Below are 16,462 nucleotides of genomic sequence, written 5' to 3' on the forward strand. Positions count from 1 at the left end.
AATTTAGTCTTCACATCCTTGCTATTTACACACTTACCTAACTTCCAGGGATGACCTCTTGTTCTGCTTCCTCTAGCCAAGTGTTGAAACATTTACCCTGTATCAATCCTATAAAAGCCTTTAAGGATGTATATATATATTCTTATGGTAGAGTTCAACTATAGTTCAATGTCCAATGTTGAAAGCCATCTAGAGCTTATTTTGACACTTCATGTATCTCCTGCAGGTTACTGTGGAAGCGGCAAGTTGGGGTGGGGGCAGTCACTGATGATATGTTTGATAGTTTTCCATAGCCTTCTAGGAAGGATGAAGCTGGACTGGCACCTGTAGGTGGTCTTTCACAAGAGAGCCATTTGTTGGTAAGTTCATAGCCCATTGTTGGTTCCACATGTCGTGAGGTGAAGGTGCCTTGGATACCTTGACCTTCAACCAGGTTCTAGGGAGATTTATAAGGGTTGGAAAGCACTGGTAGCCTGCCCTGCTTCTCTTAGTTTTTGTATTCTGAAAGCTTTGTAGTCTTCTGGAATTCTTTTCCTTAGTAACTTACAGATAATTTTGTATTCTAGAAAATTTCCTTCAGATTTCTTCAGTACTTTTCTCTTTTTCAGTAGTTCTATAGTTTGAGGCGAGAGTTGTTCTCTTTTCTTTTGTTTCACAGGAATTTCTGATTTTTTCTTGCACTCGTTGAATTTATTAATAAAGTCAATATAGTCATCATTTATGCAACAGTTCTTAATACTTCATTCAGTCTTTTCTATGTACTTCCTGAAGTTGTAGTCTATTTGTTTGGGTTGTCTTTTGTGGTTTGATGTTGCCCTGATATGTTATTCTTTTTTGTAGTCTATTCTTATAATGGCTCTGAGGAGTCTGTGGTCAGAATCTATGTTGAAGTATGTTTCGCCTATTGTACCAGTCTTTTACAGTCTGTTAAAATGTAGTCAATTTCATCTTCCAAGTCCATCTTCTTCCTGGGTATTTGCTGAAAAAAGTGTTCACGATAAAAAGTTGTTCAGCTGCAGCAAATTCAGCTAATCTCTCTCCTCTTCTATTTCTTTCTCCCAGGCCATTTGGACCTATAAACTTTTCATTTTCTTTTCCACATCCTTTCTTGACATTAAAGTCACCACCAACGAATGTGTATGTTGACTTGTAATTTAATGCCTGTTCAAGATTCATGTAAAAATTTTCTGTTTCTTGATTATCAGCTACAATTGTTGGAGCATAGCAGGATATTAATTTTATTGTTATATTGTTCTCTATTCCAATTAGGAGTACATCTATTCTTTCAGATATGATGTTACAAGAAAGGATCAACTTGGTGAGCTTAGATTTAACAATGAAGCCCACTCCGCCTTGTTTGCTATTGTTTGAGGATGCTCCGAGGAGTATCTGTGAGCCATTGTACCATCTTGCTGTCAATTCTCTCAATCTTTTTGTTGCCTTCACTAGCAGGATATCTAAGTTGATATTGGTTAGCTCTTTGATTAATAAATCTATTCTGTAGTCTCTTGTAAGTAAGTAACCAAATTTTAGTGAAATAGTCCATGTGTGGTCTGACCACCACCCTCACAGTCTTCACAACACTTACAGTATGCGAAGTTAACAAAAAGCAAAATTAATGCAGTTAGCAAAACTGCATTAATGTTTGCTTGTTTTGCTAACAGGACAATGCTTTGGCCACGATTGTCCTGTTATACATTGGTTCCATTAGTGAGTATAAGATCTGATATTGGAAATAATGTATGTTCTTGTGATGTGGATTTGCTGTATTGAAAAGTTCTTTTCAAACTTATTAGAAATTAAATGAATTATGCCACTATTTAAAAATCAGTCAAGTCTGCAAAATAAAATCCTAATGATATGCCAAAAATTACCTTTCAACTGTGCACATAATACACACACACATTGAAAAACTGTCCATCACAGGTTGCTTCTAAATAGAAGGTAAGTAATGGGAGTTTGAGATAAGCATCCACATACAAGCTGATATCAATATGATTACATGCAAGCTATTATAAGGATTGTTTCCTGGAAGTCAAAATATATTTAAATTAGTATTTAATTTAACTGTTCTACACATATCCTAAATTAAAGGGTTTATTAAATATTATTTATTTCTTTTGTAACACTTATTTAGTGATATGTGCTTCATTTGTTTATAATTTTCAGGGGCTAAACTTTGTAGCCGGCATTCTTTTACTAGTCACACAGAGTGAGGAAACAACTTTTTGGTTATTACAAGCACTGGTGCAGAATGTGCTTCCTGATTATTATACCAAAGAAATGACTGGCCTCCTCACAGATATTGGAGTACTTGAAGAAATAATAAAGTGAGCAATCATCATTTTTTTTTTTTTTGTATTTATAAAAAAACATTATAGAAAATAAACAAAATGTTAAAAGGAAATTTTGGAATTCCGTGGAATTGAACAATTCTACACATGTTCAGTTTATTATTATTATTATTATCATCCTAAGACTCCATGGAGTCAAAAACTCATCTAGGATGCCCTTTTGTCATACACATAGCTCATCATACCATGCCTTAAACACACACACACACAAATTCTCTGTAGACACCACTCTCTCAGGCAAGGCATTCCAATCATTCACAACTCTGCATGCAAAAACCTGCTTCTCACACCCTTCTTATACAGCTTCCAGGGATGACCTGTGGTTCTCCCCTGATCTCCCACCATTTTCTGTAAAACCTCTTCAACATTGATCTCATGCACTGACTGCATGAGATCAATGTTGATCTCATGGCATGCACTGACTGCAGGTGTTAAGAACTAAGGTTGCTACATTCTGAATGAGATAAGTCTTTAGTGTGGATTGTGCTGAAATTCCAACAAATGTGTTTTACACATTATGATTTCTTATCAGAATTCATTGCTGTTTCACTTGAATAAATCCTGATTTTCTGCGTTTGGATTGTCGAGATAGATTGGCAAGTAGTTTCTGTACAGGTGCTGGCACAGTGGTGAGCTTGTTCTGATTTCAGTTCATGTATAATTGGGTCATTATTGTTCAATTTATATATTAATGACATCAAGCAGGGTCTAACATCAGATGTGCAACTGTTTGCTGATGATGTAAAGATAGGCAGGACAATCAGGGATGCAACTGATATTGCACTTACAAAATGATTTAAATAGGCTGGAAATTTGGGCAAACTAAAATGGCTGTCAGTTTAATGTTAGAAAGTGTAAAGTTATGCACTTTGGTGTGATTAGAGTTCCAGCAGGGTTATGCTACAAGAAGCTGAGGAGGCAAGGAATCTTGCTGTATTGGTGGATAGGAATTTGAAGTTCAAAGGTCACATAGCAAAACTTGCAATTACAACTCGGAGGATAATTGCAATGTGGAAACAAACCTTGTCATGTAAGGATAAAAAGTCATTTCTCCTTTTGGATTATTATGTGCAGATTTGGTCTCCTGGATTCCAAGGGGATAAAGAAGCTGTGGAAAGGGTGCAAGGAAGAGTTACAAAGATTATATCCAGATTATGAGGACAGATTGTGAGTATGTGGATCTCTGGTTAACAGGAGAAAGAGGGATGATATGATAGAGGTCTATAAACTTTTGAATGGGTGTTATAGGATATCATCTGATGAAATTTTTCATTATATGGAAGTTAGGGAGAGAACATTGGAGTCTGGAAGTTAAGTTTGTTCACAGTCAAGAAAGGGGTAAGAGCTAGGTTTTTCTCTCACAGAGCAGTGAGTGAGTGGAATAGTTTGCCTATAGGGGTAGTGAGTGCATCTAGTGTGAATGAATTTAATGGAAAGCATGACAGCTGGTTTGGGTGATTTATAGCCTCCTTCAATGAGTCCTTGATTCCCTAGAGGTCTCAGATGATAATAATAATAATAATTATTATTTCTTTTAACTTGCATTGAAAATATAATATAAATACAAATTCTAATAACTGTTGGATTACCCGTGTACGAAAAGAAAAGTCCAAAAGGCCTAGTGCAGTGATACATTTAATTAAAACAGGATATGTACTTTTTAACAAGACAAGGCAAATTTATATACAGTACTTTAAAACTAAAGTAAATTTGATATTAAATATTAACAAGGGCTGATTTCACAGTGAATTTTCCTTTGTGCTTTCACTATGATTGAAAGATACTCCTCTGGTTAGAAAGATATCTGAATGCTGATGTTGAATCAGTATACATTGCAGAGCTTTCTGAAAAATTGTTATATTGAAAGATAAAATTTAGCTGACCTGGTTGGTGAATGGTTAGAATACATCAACAAGTCAGGGATTGAATCCTGTCATGGACATGGATGTTTGTGAATATCTTTAAGTGGGAATTTCATTCAGTGAAATTCATTCAGTGAAATTCATCTCAAAACAGTGGTTTCACAGTGTGAAACCACTGTCCTTCTTGGATGCCTGGAGTGGCTTGGAAAAGTTCTATGCATGTGGTCTCTAGAGCAGGATTTCTGATAATAATAATAATAATAATATATATATATATGTATGGTTAAAGTGATAAATCCGGTTATTATTAATAATTACTGGTTAAAGTGAATAATTCGTAGAGGAGTCTGGTAAATGTAATAAAAACATGTTTATAGGTTTTCATTCGCAATAGAAATTATAACAGCTTAGGTTAGGTTAGGTAAGGTTAGTTTATAATGAAAAAAGTAAGGAAAGTACTTCTTTTGTACTCAATGAAATCAGAAATCATTATAAACTAACCTAACCTTTATCAGTTGGAAATCATTATAAACTTACCTAGCCTAACCTAACCTTTATCAGTTGGAAATCATTATAAACTAACCTAACCTTTATTGGTTAGGTTAGTTTATAATGAAAAAAGTAAGGAAAGTACTTCTTTTGCACTCAATGAAATCAGAAATCATTATAAACTAAACGAATCTAAACTAACCTGGATGTCACATGTTGAACCAGAGTGAAGTCAAAGTTTGTCATGGGCAGATTAATGGGGATGAAAGATACACGTTGTTGTGGGCCGAGCTTAATGATTGCGGGCACATAAATGGGGATAACAAATAAAAGTTGTGGGCAGATGAATGGGGATAATAGATAAATATTGTTGCTGTACCTCTTTCCTCATCAATGGAGAAAAACACTGATCAGTTCCTCTCTGATTTATCTATTATCCCCATTCATCTTCCCACAACAACTTTTATTTGTTATCCCCATTTATCTGCCCACAATCATTAAGCTCGGCCCATAACAACGTTTACCTTTCATCCCCATTAATCTGCCCAAGACAAACTATGACTACACTCTGAAGATGACTGAAGATGCCTGTGACACAGAGGCGAAAATTATACTATTAAATAATCTCTGTATGCGAGTTTTTTCTGTTATTAATTTTGTATCGATACACTCTGGTTTAACATGCCACATCCAGGTTAGATTAGGATAGTTTATAATGATTTCTGATTTCATTGAGTGCAAAAGAAGCACTTTCTTTACTTTTTTCATTATAAACTAATCTAACCTAACCTAATCTGTTATCATTTCTATTGAGAATGAAAACCTATATACAAAACCTATAAACATGTTTTTATTACATTTACCAGACTCCTCTAGGAATTATTCACTTTAACCATAACATATATATATATATATCTTCTTCTTCTACAGCTTGTCCCACTTAAATAGGGTTGCTGTTGTTGGTGAGTCTCTTTCACATCCTCCTGTCTTGGCTGTAGCCACATCCAAGTTCTTCATCCTCAAGTCCTCCTCCACCAGCTTCCTCCATATCTTCTTTGGCCACCTGCACTTCCTCCTCCCCTGCACCTCCATCTGCATGACTTTTCTTCCCACACATTCGTCCTCCCTCCTCATCACATGACCAAACCATCTCAACCTTGTGATGGTTTGGTCATTATCTTTGCTCCTAAGTTCGTAACTTTCACCTCACATAGTAATTTCTCCGATGATCCTTTCTAGTCACACTGCACATCCACCTAAGCATTCTCATCTCTGCTACCTCCATCCTGCTGATGTTATTTTTCCTCAGGGCTGCAGTTTCCATAGCATACATCATAGCTGATCCCACTACTGTCCTGTAGATTTTGCCTTTTAGATTGATCGGCACCCTCTTATCGCATAGCATTCCAACCATCTCTCTCCATTCCTCCATTCTGCTTGTATCCTGCATCCCACTTCCTTCTCAGCCTCTCCATGCTATTCCAGCTCCAGATCTGTTTCCTGGCTGCCATTCACTTTGTAACACACATATTCTGTCTTTCTTCTTCTCAGTCTCATACCTCTCTCTTCCAGTACTTTACTCCATCTTTCCAGTTTAGCTGCCACTTCTCTTGATTCTGCACACAGCATGATGTCATCTGCATACAGCATTGTCTAATGTGCATCTTCTTTCACCTCCTCCGTCACACACTAATAAACAGGAATGGACTTAATGCTGACCCTTGATGCAAGCCAACTGTCACTTGAAAACTTTGTCTCTCCCAGGCAGGTCCGAACTCTTGTCTTCACATTTCTGCACATCTCCTGCACCAACCTGACATATTTCTCCAGTACCTTCTTCTCTCTCAGACAAATCCAGACTTCTTGCCTTGGCACTGTATCATATGCTTTCTCCAGATCAATAAACATTAGATGTAGCACTCTATCATATGCTTTCTCCAGATCAGTAAACACCAGATGTAGCTCCCATTGTTTCTCTCAAAACTTTTCCATCATTTGCTGTAACCCAAAGATAGCATCTGTTGTTGATCGACCAGGCATGAAGCCATATTGTTCCTTTGCAATCTCCACCTCCATCCTCAATCTTCCGTCAAGAACCCTTTCTAGAATTTTCATTGTGTGAGATATCAACTTTATTCCTCTGTAATTCTTACAGTCTTATGCATCCCCTTTACCCTTGTTGATGGGGACAAGAGTACTTTCCCTCCACTCCTTGGGTATATTTTCCTGTTGGCAAACTTTTATAAACAGGAACTGGGGGGAAAAGCATGTCAATTTGCTTTTCCCCCAGTGCCTTGCATGCTTCCACTGGGATCCTGTCAGGGCCCACCGATTTTCCATTTTTCATGGCTTCCTTCAATTCCACTCTACTGATGCCCTGCACCATCCCTTCATAAGGCTGCCCATCTTCTCTGTTAGTCCTTGCATTTTCCTCATTCAAAAGTCCTTCAAAGTATATTCTACATCTGTTTCTTATATCCACATCCCTCCTTAATACTCTTCCTCCAGAGTCTTTGATTTGCCTCACATGCCTTATATCTACATTTTGCCAATCGATAAATTTTTCCCTGTCCTTCTTTTGTTTCTAATTGATCATAAAGATCTTGATATGCCATGGCCTTCATCTGTGCAACAACTCTCTTTGCTTCTCACTTTCTCTCTCTGTCCTCTTCCACTCTTGACTTGTGCCACTTCTGCTTTGCCTTCCTCTTAGCTGTTACTGCTTCTTGTACATTATTATTCCACCACCAACCCTCCTTCTGCTCTCTAATCTTTCCATATGTTTCACCAAGCACCTCAATTGCATAGCTCGGAATTGCTTTTGCATTATGTCTCCACCAATCTTGTACACTTTCTAGTCCATCCGAAATCCTCTCTAACACCCTCTCCCTAAAATGGTTCCTCTCACTTTCTTCTTTTAAGCGAGACCACTTAATTGTCTTCATCCCATAGCTTCCAAAGGTTCTTATCTTCGACCTTATTTTAAAGTCTGCCACAGCAGTCAGTGTTGCTGCGCCACTTGATCTGTTGGAATTACCTTACAATTTGTTACTTCCTTAAGATGTTTTCTTCTAGTCAAAATGTAGTCAGTCTGTGAACTGTTGTTACCACTTCTAAATGCTATCAAATTTTCTTCCCTCTTGCAGAAAAATGAGTTCACAATTGCCAGATCAAACACTATCGCGAAGTCCAAAATCCTCTCTCCATCCTGGTTCATCATTCCCACTACATGGCTGCCATGCACCCTTTCCCACTCCGTATTCTGTCTTCCCATGTATCCATTCAAGTCTCCTCTGACAAGCATGATTTCGTTTTCTTCCAGTTCCCTCATTTCTTCATCTGGCACATTCCAGAACTCATCTTTCTCCTCTGCTGTACAGCCAACTTGTGGGGCATATACACATAAAATGACCACTTGCTCTTTCTCCAAGACCCAGTTTCATTCGCATGAGTCGTTCCTCCTACCCACTTCCAGTACTTCACCCTTCATTCTGCCACACACCACAATTCCGACACCTTTCTTCCCTCTTTATTCGCTCCAGAGTAGAACATTTATAACCATCTCCCAGTTCCTTCACCTTTTCTCCCTTCCACCTTGTCTCCTGCACACACAAAATATCCAACTTCTTCTTCCTCATCATGTCTGCCACCTCTCTTCCCCTTCCAGTCATGCTTCCAACAGTTAATATTCCCACTCACAACATTGTCTCCACCAGCTAGGCTCGCTTCTTTAATCACATCCGCCCTTGATGCAACAGCCCTCATCCACTTTCACAGCTGTAGGGTGATGTAGCTGCATGTTACCTAAGGGCAGCACTTAGGCCCTTACGCCCTAGTCCTTGTATCACTTTCTTTTTGACTCATTTGATCATAGCTAGAGCTCGCAGTGAAGTTTTATGACCAGATGCCCTTCCTGATGTCAACCCTCACTATTTACCTGGGCTTGGGATCTGATGATAAGATTGGGATAAGATGAAATGACATAGCAAAATAAGAAAGAATCACCCCTACCCCTTGAATACTCTAATAGCATTGGGAGGAATAAGCAGGAAGAGAAGAAAGAAGGGGAGGGACCAGTCTACAGATAATATAACAGATGTATATTACATGAAATAAGGCATGTTCTAGCATCAGGTACCTCGGGTTTGCCATGCCCGTACTTACTAAAGTGAGCCCTTGAGGAGGTGTGTATATATACATATATATATATATATCATCATGGTTTTCACAGTATTGGATGAACATGTTGATTAAAACAAGCTCTAAGAAAAAAAAAGTACATAAATGTCAGCTAAGCTTTGTTGCTATTCAACTGCATTATATTCTTTGAAAAAAAATAAAAAACAAAATTAAAAAAAAGCTTACTTTTTGAAAACTAGTCACAGTTCATTTACACCCACTTTAAAGAAAACTATGCTCTCTAAACATGGAAACTAGTTTTCAAAAAGTAAGCTTTTTTATTTTTGTTTTTTATTTTTTTCAAAGAATATAATGCAGTTAAATAGCACCAAAGCTCAGCTGACTGATGGCATTATTTAGGGAGGTCAACTTGTAAGAGTTAAAACAGAGGTTGGTGGAAATGCTCAGGATATTACAAAATTTTGATGAGAATGCATCCCATGAAATAAGCTATCATTGTAACTTCTTTTACAAGAATATAAAATGTCAATGGCTTTCAGCATTGAAAGAGTGGAAAGAGAGAAATATAGTTCCATCATATAAAGGAGGCTTCAAGACAGACAGTAACAAATTATAAATTAATCACCATCTCAGAATGGTGGTTAAGGTAGTGGAAAAGGGGAGTGGTGGACAGTTTTTTCTATTTGGCTAAACTGTTGAATGTCTTTGCTATACACCACGCCACTTTTTCCAGTGGCGTGGTGTATAGCAACATTTACCACATTAAATTAATTTAATGTGGTAAATGTAATACCATATGGAATGCTATTAGTAAATCAGAGCAAATAAAGATGAACCTAATCAAGGAGGCTGGTGACTAGTGTTGTAGAGGATCTGTATTCTTGGGCCATTACTGTTTTTTAATTTGTGCATTAATGATATTGGGAATGATTGCACTATAACGTCCAGTTGTTGCTGATGATGCTAAACTAGAAAGGGTAACAGTTAATAAAGGTACTGTAGAATGATTTATACATTAGACTGGCACTTTGTGCAAAGGCAAATGGTTCTCAATTCAGTGTGACAAAATGTAAGATTATGCAATACTTTTGGGGGGGGGAGAGACTACAAGTATTATACAAATGGAGGACTACAAAAATTTGAGGTTGAAGATTAAGAGGTGGTAGTGGACCAAAATTTGAACCTTCAGAGGGCACATTGTGGAAGCAGAAGAAATAGTTCAGGGGATCACTCCTCCCAGTTATATTATACAGCTGTATAATATGACTGGGAGGAGATCTGCCAGAACTTCTGGCCTAATGTCCAGTCCTCACCATCTTATGGTGCATTCTGTTAGGTCAAAATGTAGTCATACAGAGTCATACCTTGATACTGAATAAATGAGGACTGGCAGTTTGGGATTTAGTTGACTACATTATATTCTTATTGACTTAAACTACTGTGTAAAATGGCAGTACAACATGACAGAATTTCATGCTTACTGGGAGTATTGCCCAGTTTAACAAGGCTCCCCATTTTTTTCATCAGGAAATCAGGGCAAACACTGCAAAGTCAGCTACTCTACTAAAACAAATCCTGGAACACATTCCAACTCAACATCTGCAGAGATCAAGATAGATACTACCAAAGTAAAAAGCATCAATTGAAAAGAAATGGAACTAACAAAAGAATAGAATAAGTGCCAGATCAACATAATAGGCATGACTGTAACAAAGAAGACAAAAATGGGTGAGATCTTTCTGAGTAACAAACACAAAATTTATATTCAGGCATTAATAATCAGAGAAAAGAGGGAGTAGCTATAGTATTCAACACAAAATATAAGAATAATCTTCTTGAATGGTAGGCAAGCAGAGTGATGTTGACAAATATCAGAATGGGGAAACCAGATGATGAGACTTATTTGTGCCAATGGTTCCACAGCAAATTCACCTAAGGAAGAAATGGAGGAATTTCTCAAGAAATTAGAGTAGGCAGCTGACACAATGAAAATCGATAGTTGGTCCTTGTTGGAGATCTAAAGAGCAGAATATGAAATAATTATCAGACATACAGAAATGCTGTGGAAAAATTTGGAAAAAATTTCATCTCATCTCATCTTCTTTATACCCTCTTTTACCTTGCGGTGTCAAGGGTCCATTGATCATTGGACCTCACTCCGTTTACAGGATAAGGTGGTCATCCCTATGCCCCGGTGTATCCTATGGCCTGTAGTGTTAAGTTCTCAAGGCCAGTTTGTCTGCTTTGCGGGATGAAAAACCTGCTGTCCACGCCCAAGACTGGCTAACTTGGCTATGGCTGAGGAAGATCCTTCAGCTCCTCACGTCACCAACGGGAATCGAACCTAGGACACTCCTTCCCCAGGCATATGGTTGTGAAGCGCACAGCCACTAGGCTAACCATGTGGACTGGAAAAAAATTTGAACATAGCTAATAATAATGGTAAGTGCTTGCTGGATTTCTGTTCAGGATATGTACTGATTTTTGTTAACACCATGTTTCAACATAAAAATTTGCACAAATTCAAATGGAGAGAAGATGCAAGAAATAAGAAAAGTCTCATTGACTATGTTAATAGTGAATAGTGATATTTTCCCACTGGTTCAGCATACAAGAGGATACAGAGGATTTGACATAGGAAGTGATCACTATTTAGTTTTGAGCAGAGTAAAACTAAATTTCATACTGAAGAGTGTTTAATAAAGTATTAAAACAAATCAAAGTTGAGCAGCTTTTAGAAGTGAAATGTAGACACAGATATCATCCAAGAAAAAAATGAAAGTTTGAAAACAAGAACCAAATCTTGGAGATTCATTTGCAAACTCTGAAGAAAACATTGCTCAATTCAGCCAGAGAGGCATGTGGTGAGGTTGTTGGTAAGGATAGAAAAATGAGAGCTCCATAGTAGACTTTATTTATTTATTTATTCATATGGAGTTTCCTCCCTTTTCTCCCCCGTCCCTATTGGGGCGAGTTGAGCCCCCTCATGGGGGGGTTAAGTATTTATGGCTATAGATCAGTGTGTTCACGGGGCTGGTTTGCCTGCTTGCAGAATGAAAAATCCCAGATAAACTGGGGGGGAAAACCCTGCTGTCCACGCCCAAGACCGGCTAACTTGGCTATGGCTGAGGAAGATCCTTAAGCTCCTTCCCCAGGCATATGGTTGCGAAGTGCAAAGTCACTAGGCTAACCATGCGATGGTAGACTCATGAAGATAAAGAGGCAGTCAAGGAAAAGAAGAAAGTATACTGAAAGTTTCTGGCAAAGAGGTCTGCTTATGTTTTTACAAAATACAAATAAAACTATAAGAAAGTGAATCAGTGTGTAAAACTTGCTAAACAAAAGTTGTGGGAAATCTTTAGTAAACTGAACATAGAAAATAAATATCAGGAAGGTCACAAAATGTTCTGGAGGCTACTAAAAAGCTTAGAAATGAAGGAAAGGAATCAGAGATGATAAAGATATCATGAAAACTGGAGATAAAGATATTCTAGATGTCCAGAGTAATTACTCTGAAAGACTGCTAAATGAAGAAAGCTGTGTCAGCATGGTGGCAGAAAACTCCCAACAGAAACAGTCAGGAGTACATATCCATAAGTAGAAAAAGCTGTCAAAAACCTGAATTGTGGAAAGGCAGCTGGAGTAGAATGAAATTTGACCAGAAATGCTCAAATATGGAGGTATAAAAATTTTACAGTGGTGCACTGCATAATTCAGAAGGCCTTTTAAAAGTGTCAAATTCAACATATTTAGAGTAGAGTTCTCATAGTACCCTTAAAAAAAAAAAAAAAAAAAAAAAAAGGAAATGAAACTGTATGTGACAATTACAGAGGTATTTCCCTACTGAGTGTTCCTGGTAAGATTCATAAAAGTATACTTGAGAAACAGCTTAGAAATATGGTGGAAGGGAAGATTGTTGAAGAAAAAGCTGGATTCAGGCCAAATAGTAGTTGTCAGTTTGTCAGTATCATATTTTCACTATTATGACAAATAGTTGAGAAATCTTGGGAATATAACAAATGTAAATAAAAGTAATGGAAACAGAACGAAAGCTAGTGAGACTGAGGAAGTGAAAGAATTAAGACATAAAAGTAACCGATAGAGGAGTGAAAGGAAGTATGAATGAGGAAACAGAAGGAAGGTTTGGCAAAACGAGAGGTAGTGAGAATACGAGAGCAACAGAGTGAAATTTCTTTAATTTAAGATTTGAGGAAAAAGTTACTTAAAATAAAAAATGAAATGAGGAATATGGGGAGTGATATTAGATGTGTAGTGAAAACAAATGAAAGTGTGCAAAAAATTAGAAATAAGACAAAAGGTAAAAGAGGTGATGAATGATTCAAGAGTAGCAGTGTATGGAGATTCCATTGTTAAAGGATTGGTTAATGACAGTCCATAATATCTGCAAATTGGATATTGTAGAGAAGAGATTTTTCATAGAATAGGAGAAGGGGATAGAAGAGGCCATTGCTAAAAACTGTATAAGGAGGATGTGAGGAAAAGGTTCTTTGCATGGAGAATGGTTGGTGAGTAATTTCATGAGTTTTGTGTGTGATAATGTGTATCTCCCACGATGAGTCTAGCTCCATGGAGGTCAGATATTAATAGTGATGATAATAACAAGGATTTGTATTAATTTTTGTAGACCTGTAAAAGGCATATGACAAAATGTCCCAAAAGAAAGTGCTTCAAAACGCTACAGTTACATATTCTAAATGGGACATATCGAGCATTCATAGTCTATGTTTTAAGCTGTATGTCAGCAACTAGAATTGAAGAAGAAGAAGAAGATAGTTTGATGTTAAATCAGATGTGCGACAAGAGAACACATTATTTCAACTGTTATTCATTATCTATAAGATCACATTATGAAGGCAAGTGGTATTAAATCTGATATCAGAATTTCAATATTAATCTTAGCTTTATGCAGATGTTATACTTATGAAAAAATCCAGTACAAGTCTCAATTGAAGAATTGTTGTAATAAATTTAATGTGAATATCAGCAATAAAAAGACAAAGCAAATAGGCAAAACCATTAAAAATCAGCTGTATCTGGAATGGTAATAATTTAACAGTAATAATTGAGATAATGTAATATCATCATCAAATTCCTGACATGTACCCTCAAGGGGGGTACATGTCAGGAATTATGATAGTACTACATGAAAAAAATACATCATGACTAACTTCCTGTCAACAATTTTCCTCCAAATAAGTCTGTTATCTGTGAAGACTCCAACATTATCAGATCTTATATTTCTGTCTTCTAAGGCACACTTCTTTATCAATCCACCTTGGTCTTCCTTAGGTCTTTTCCATGCCAACCTTGCAGAGAACAGTTGTTTTGCTAATCTTTTCTATCCCATTCTGTTTAAGAGATCATACCACCAGAAATTAGCTCTACTTACATATTCCTGAACTCTAATAATTGCAATTTCTTTCCTAATATCCTCATTTTTAATACGGTATTGTATTGATGCATCTTTCATGGTCCTCATCTTTCTCAGGACTCTCATATCTGTGGTCTCTATTCTTTGGTCAAGTGTTTCATTTCTAACAACGCTCTCAGATTCATAAGTTAAAGTTGGTTTGAACACTGCCTTGTATATAGCTAATTTAGTGTTTTGACTAATATTTTCTCTCCTAGAACATAGAAAATAAATATCAAGAAGGTTGTTGAAGAAGCTCAGAAATGGAGGAAAAGGAATTAGAGATCATAAAGGTGACATGAAAATAGGAGAAAAAGATATCCTTGAAGTATGGAGTAATTACCTCAAAAAAATTTCTAAATGAAACAAGTAGTGATGACAGCACAGTGGTAAAAAAACTGACCAGGCATGCAGTCAGGAATAAGCCATCAAAAGCCTGAAATGTGGAAAGGCAGCAGGAGTAGATGATATTCATCCAGAAATGCTCAAGTACGGAGGTATAAAAGTCTTATGGTGGCTGCACTGCATAGTTCAGAAGGCTTGGACAATGGGACGAATTCCAGATAATTGGAGCAGAGCTCTCATAGTACCCATATAAAAAAAGGATATAAAACTGAATGTGAGAATTACAGAGATATTTCTCTACTGAGTGTTCCTGGTAAGATATATGCAGGTATACTTGAGAAACGGTTGAGAAGGATTATGGAAGAGAAGCTTGGTGAAGAACAAGCTGGATTCAGGCCAAATTGAGGCTGTCACGATTAGATTTTCACTTTACTACAGATAGTTGAGAAATCATGGGAATATAACAAAGATCTGTATTTAAGTTTTGTAGATCTGGAAAAGGCATATGACAAGGTGCCAAGAGAGAAGCCGTTCGAAACGTTACAATTATATGGTGTCAATACAGCATTATATCAAGCAATACTTAGTCTTTATTTGAGTTGTAAGTCAGGAGTTAGGAAGTAAAGGAAGATGGTTTAATGTTGAATCTGGTGTCAGACAAGGATGTACATTATCCCCTTTGTTATTCATTATCTATATGGATCACATGAAGGAAAGCGGTATTAAACCTGATATTGAAATTGGAGATGTTAATCTCAGCTCTTTGCTTTATGTGGATGATGTTATACTTCTAAATAAATCCTCTGCAAGATTCCCTGACTAAAGTGAATGACTGTTGTAATAGATATGGTATGAAGGTCAGCATTAAAAAGACAAAGAAAATAGGTAGAAGCATTGAAAATATCAAACTGCATTGTGAATGGAGAATCTATAGAACAAGTAAAACATTTCAACTACTTAGGCACAATTTTTAGTGAATATCGTGAATTAAATATGGAAATAGACAACAGAATCAACAAAGCTGGTATGGTAGGAAGTCAACTGAATAAAATTATATGGAATAAAAGAGAAATTAGCCAAAACACTAAATTAGCTGTATACAAGACAAAAAAACTTTAAATAAGTTTAAACCAATTTTAACTTATGGATCTGAGAGCTGGGTCAGAAGTAAAACACTTGACCAAAGACCGCAAATATGAGAGTCCTGAGAAAGATTAGGGGCATGAACAGATGGCAATGGCAATATCATATTAAAAGTGAAGATATTTGGAAAGAACTTGATATTGTCAGCATTCAGGAATGTTAGCAGAGCTAATCTCAAGTGGTATGGTCACTTAAGCAGAATGGGAGAGGAAAGATTAGCAAAACAAGTGTTCTCTGCTAGGTTGGCAGGAAAAAGACCCAGAGGAAGACCATGATATAGGTGGATTGATACAGTAAAAAAGTGCCTTAGAAGACAGAAATATAAGACCTGAATATATATTGAAGTCTTGACATTTAACAGACTGATTTGGAGAAAAATTGTAGATAGGAAGTTAGTAATGATGTACATTTTTTATGTAGTGCTATCATATCCTGTACACCCCTTGAGGATATATATCAGGAATTTGATGATGATGAAGATGACTAATTTCTATCTTATTCCATATAAATTTATTTCTTTGTCTTCCTACCATACCGACTTTGATTATGTTGTCTATTTCTATATTTAATTTACAGTCTTCACTAAAAATTGTGCCTAAATAGCTGAAACGTTTCACTTGTTCTACAGGTTCTCCACTCACAATGCGGTTAATATTTTCAGTGTTTCTACTTAATTTCATTGTAGTGGTTTAAACACC

At 36.7% G+C, this 16,462-nt stretch overlaps 1 protein-coding gene across 1 annotated transcript in view; it reads left to right on the forward strand.

The window, feature by feature from the left end:
• Nucleotides 1–16,462, forward strand: part of LOC150094501 (growth hormone-regulated TBC protein 1-like) — a 193,261-nt gene that overhangs the window by 122,609 nt on the left and 54,190 nt on the right. The window contains exon 6 of the mRNA XM_090412483.1: nucleotides 2,170–2,330. Coding sequence (XP_090268609.1) covers nucleotides 2,170–2,330 — 161 coding nt within the window. The remainder of the gene's footprint in view (nucleotides 1–2,169; nucleotides 2,331–16,462) is intronic.

Source organism: Typopeltis vanoorti, chromosome 22, assembly GCF_054136105.1.
Source record: "Typopeltis vanoorti isolate ZY-2024b chromosome 22, IOZ_Tvanoo_1.0, whole genome shotgun sequence".
NCBI classification, from domain to species: Eukaryota; Metazoa; Arthropoda; class Arachnida; order Uropygi; family Thelyphonidae; genus Typopeltis; species Typopeltis vanoorti.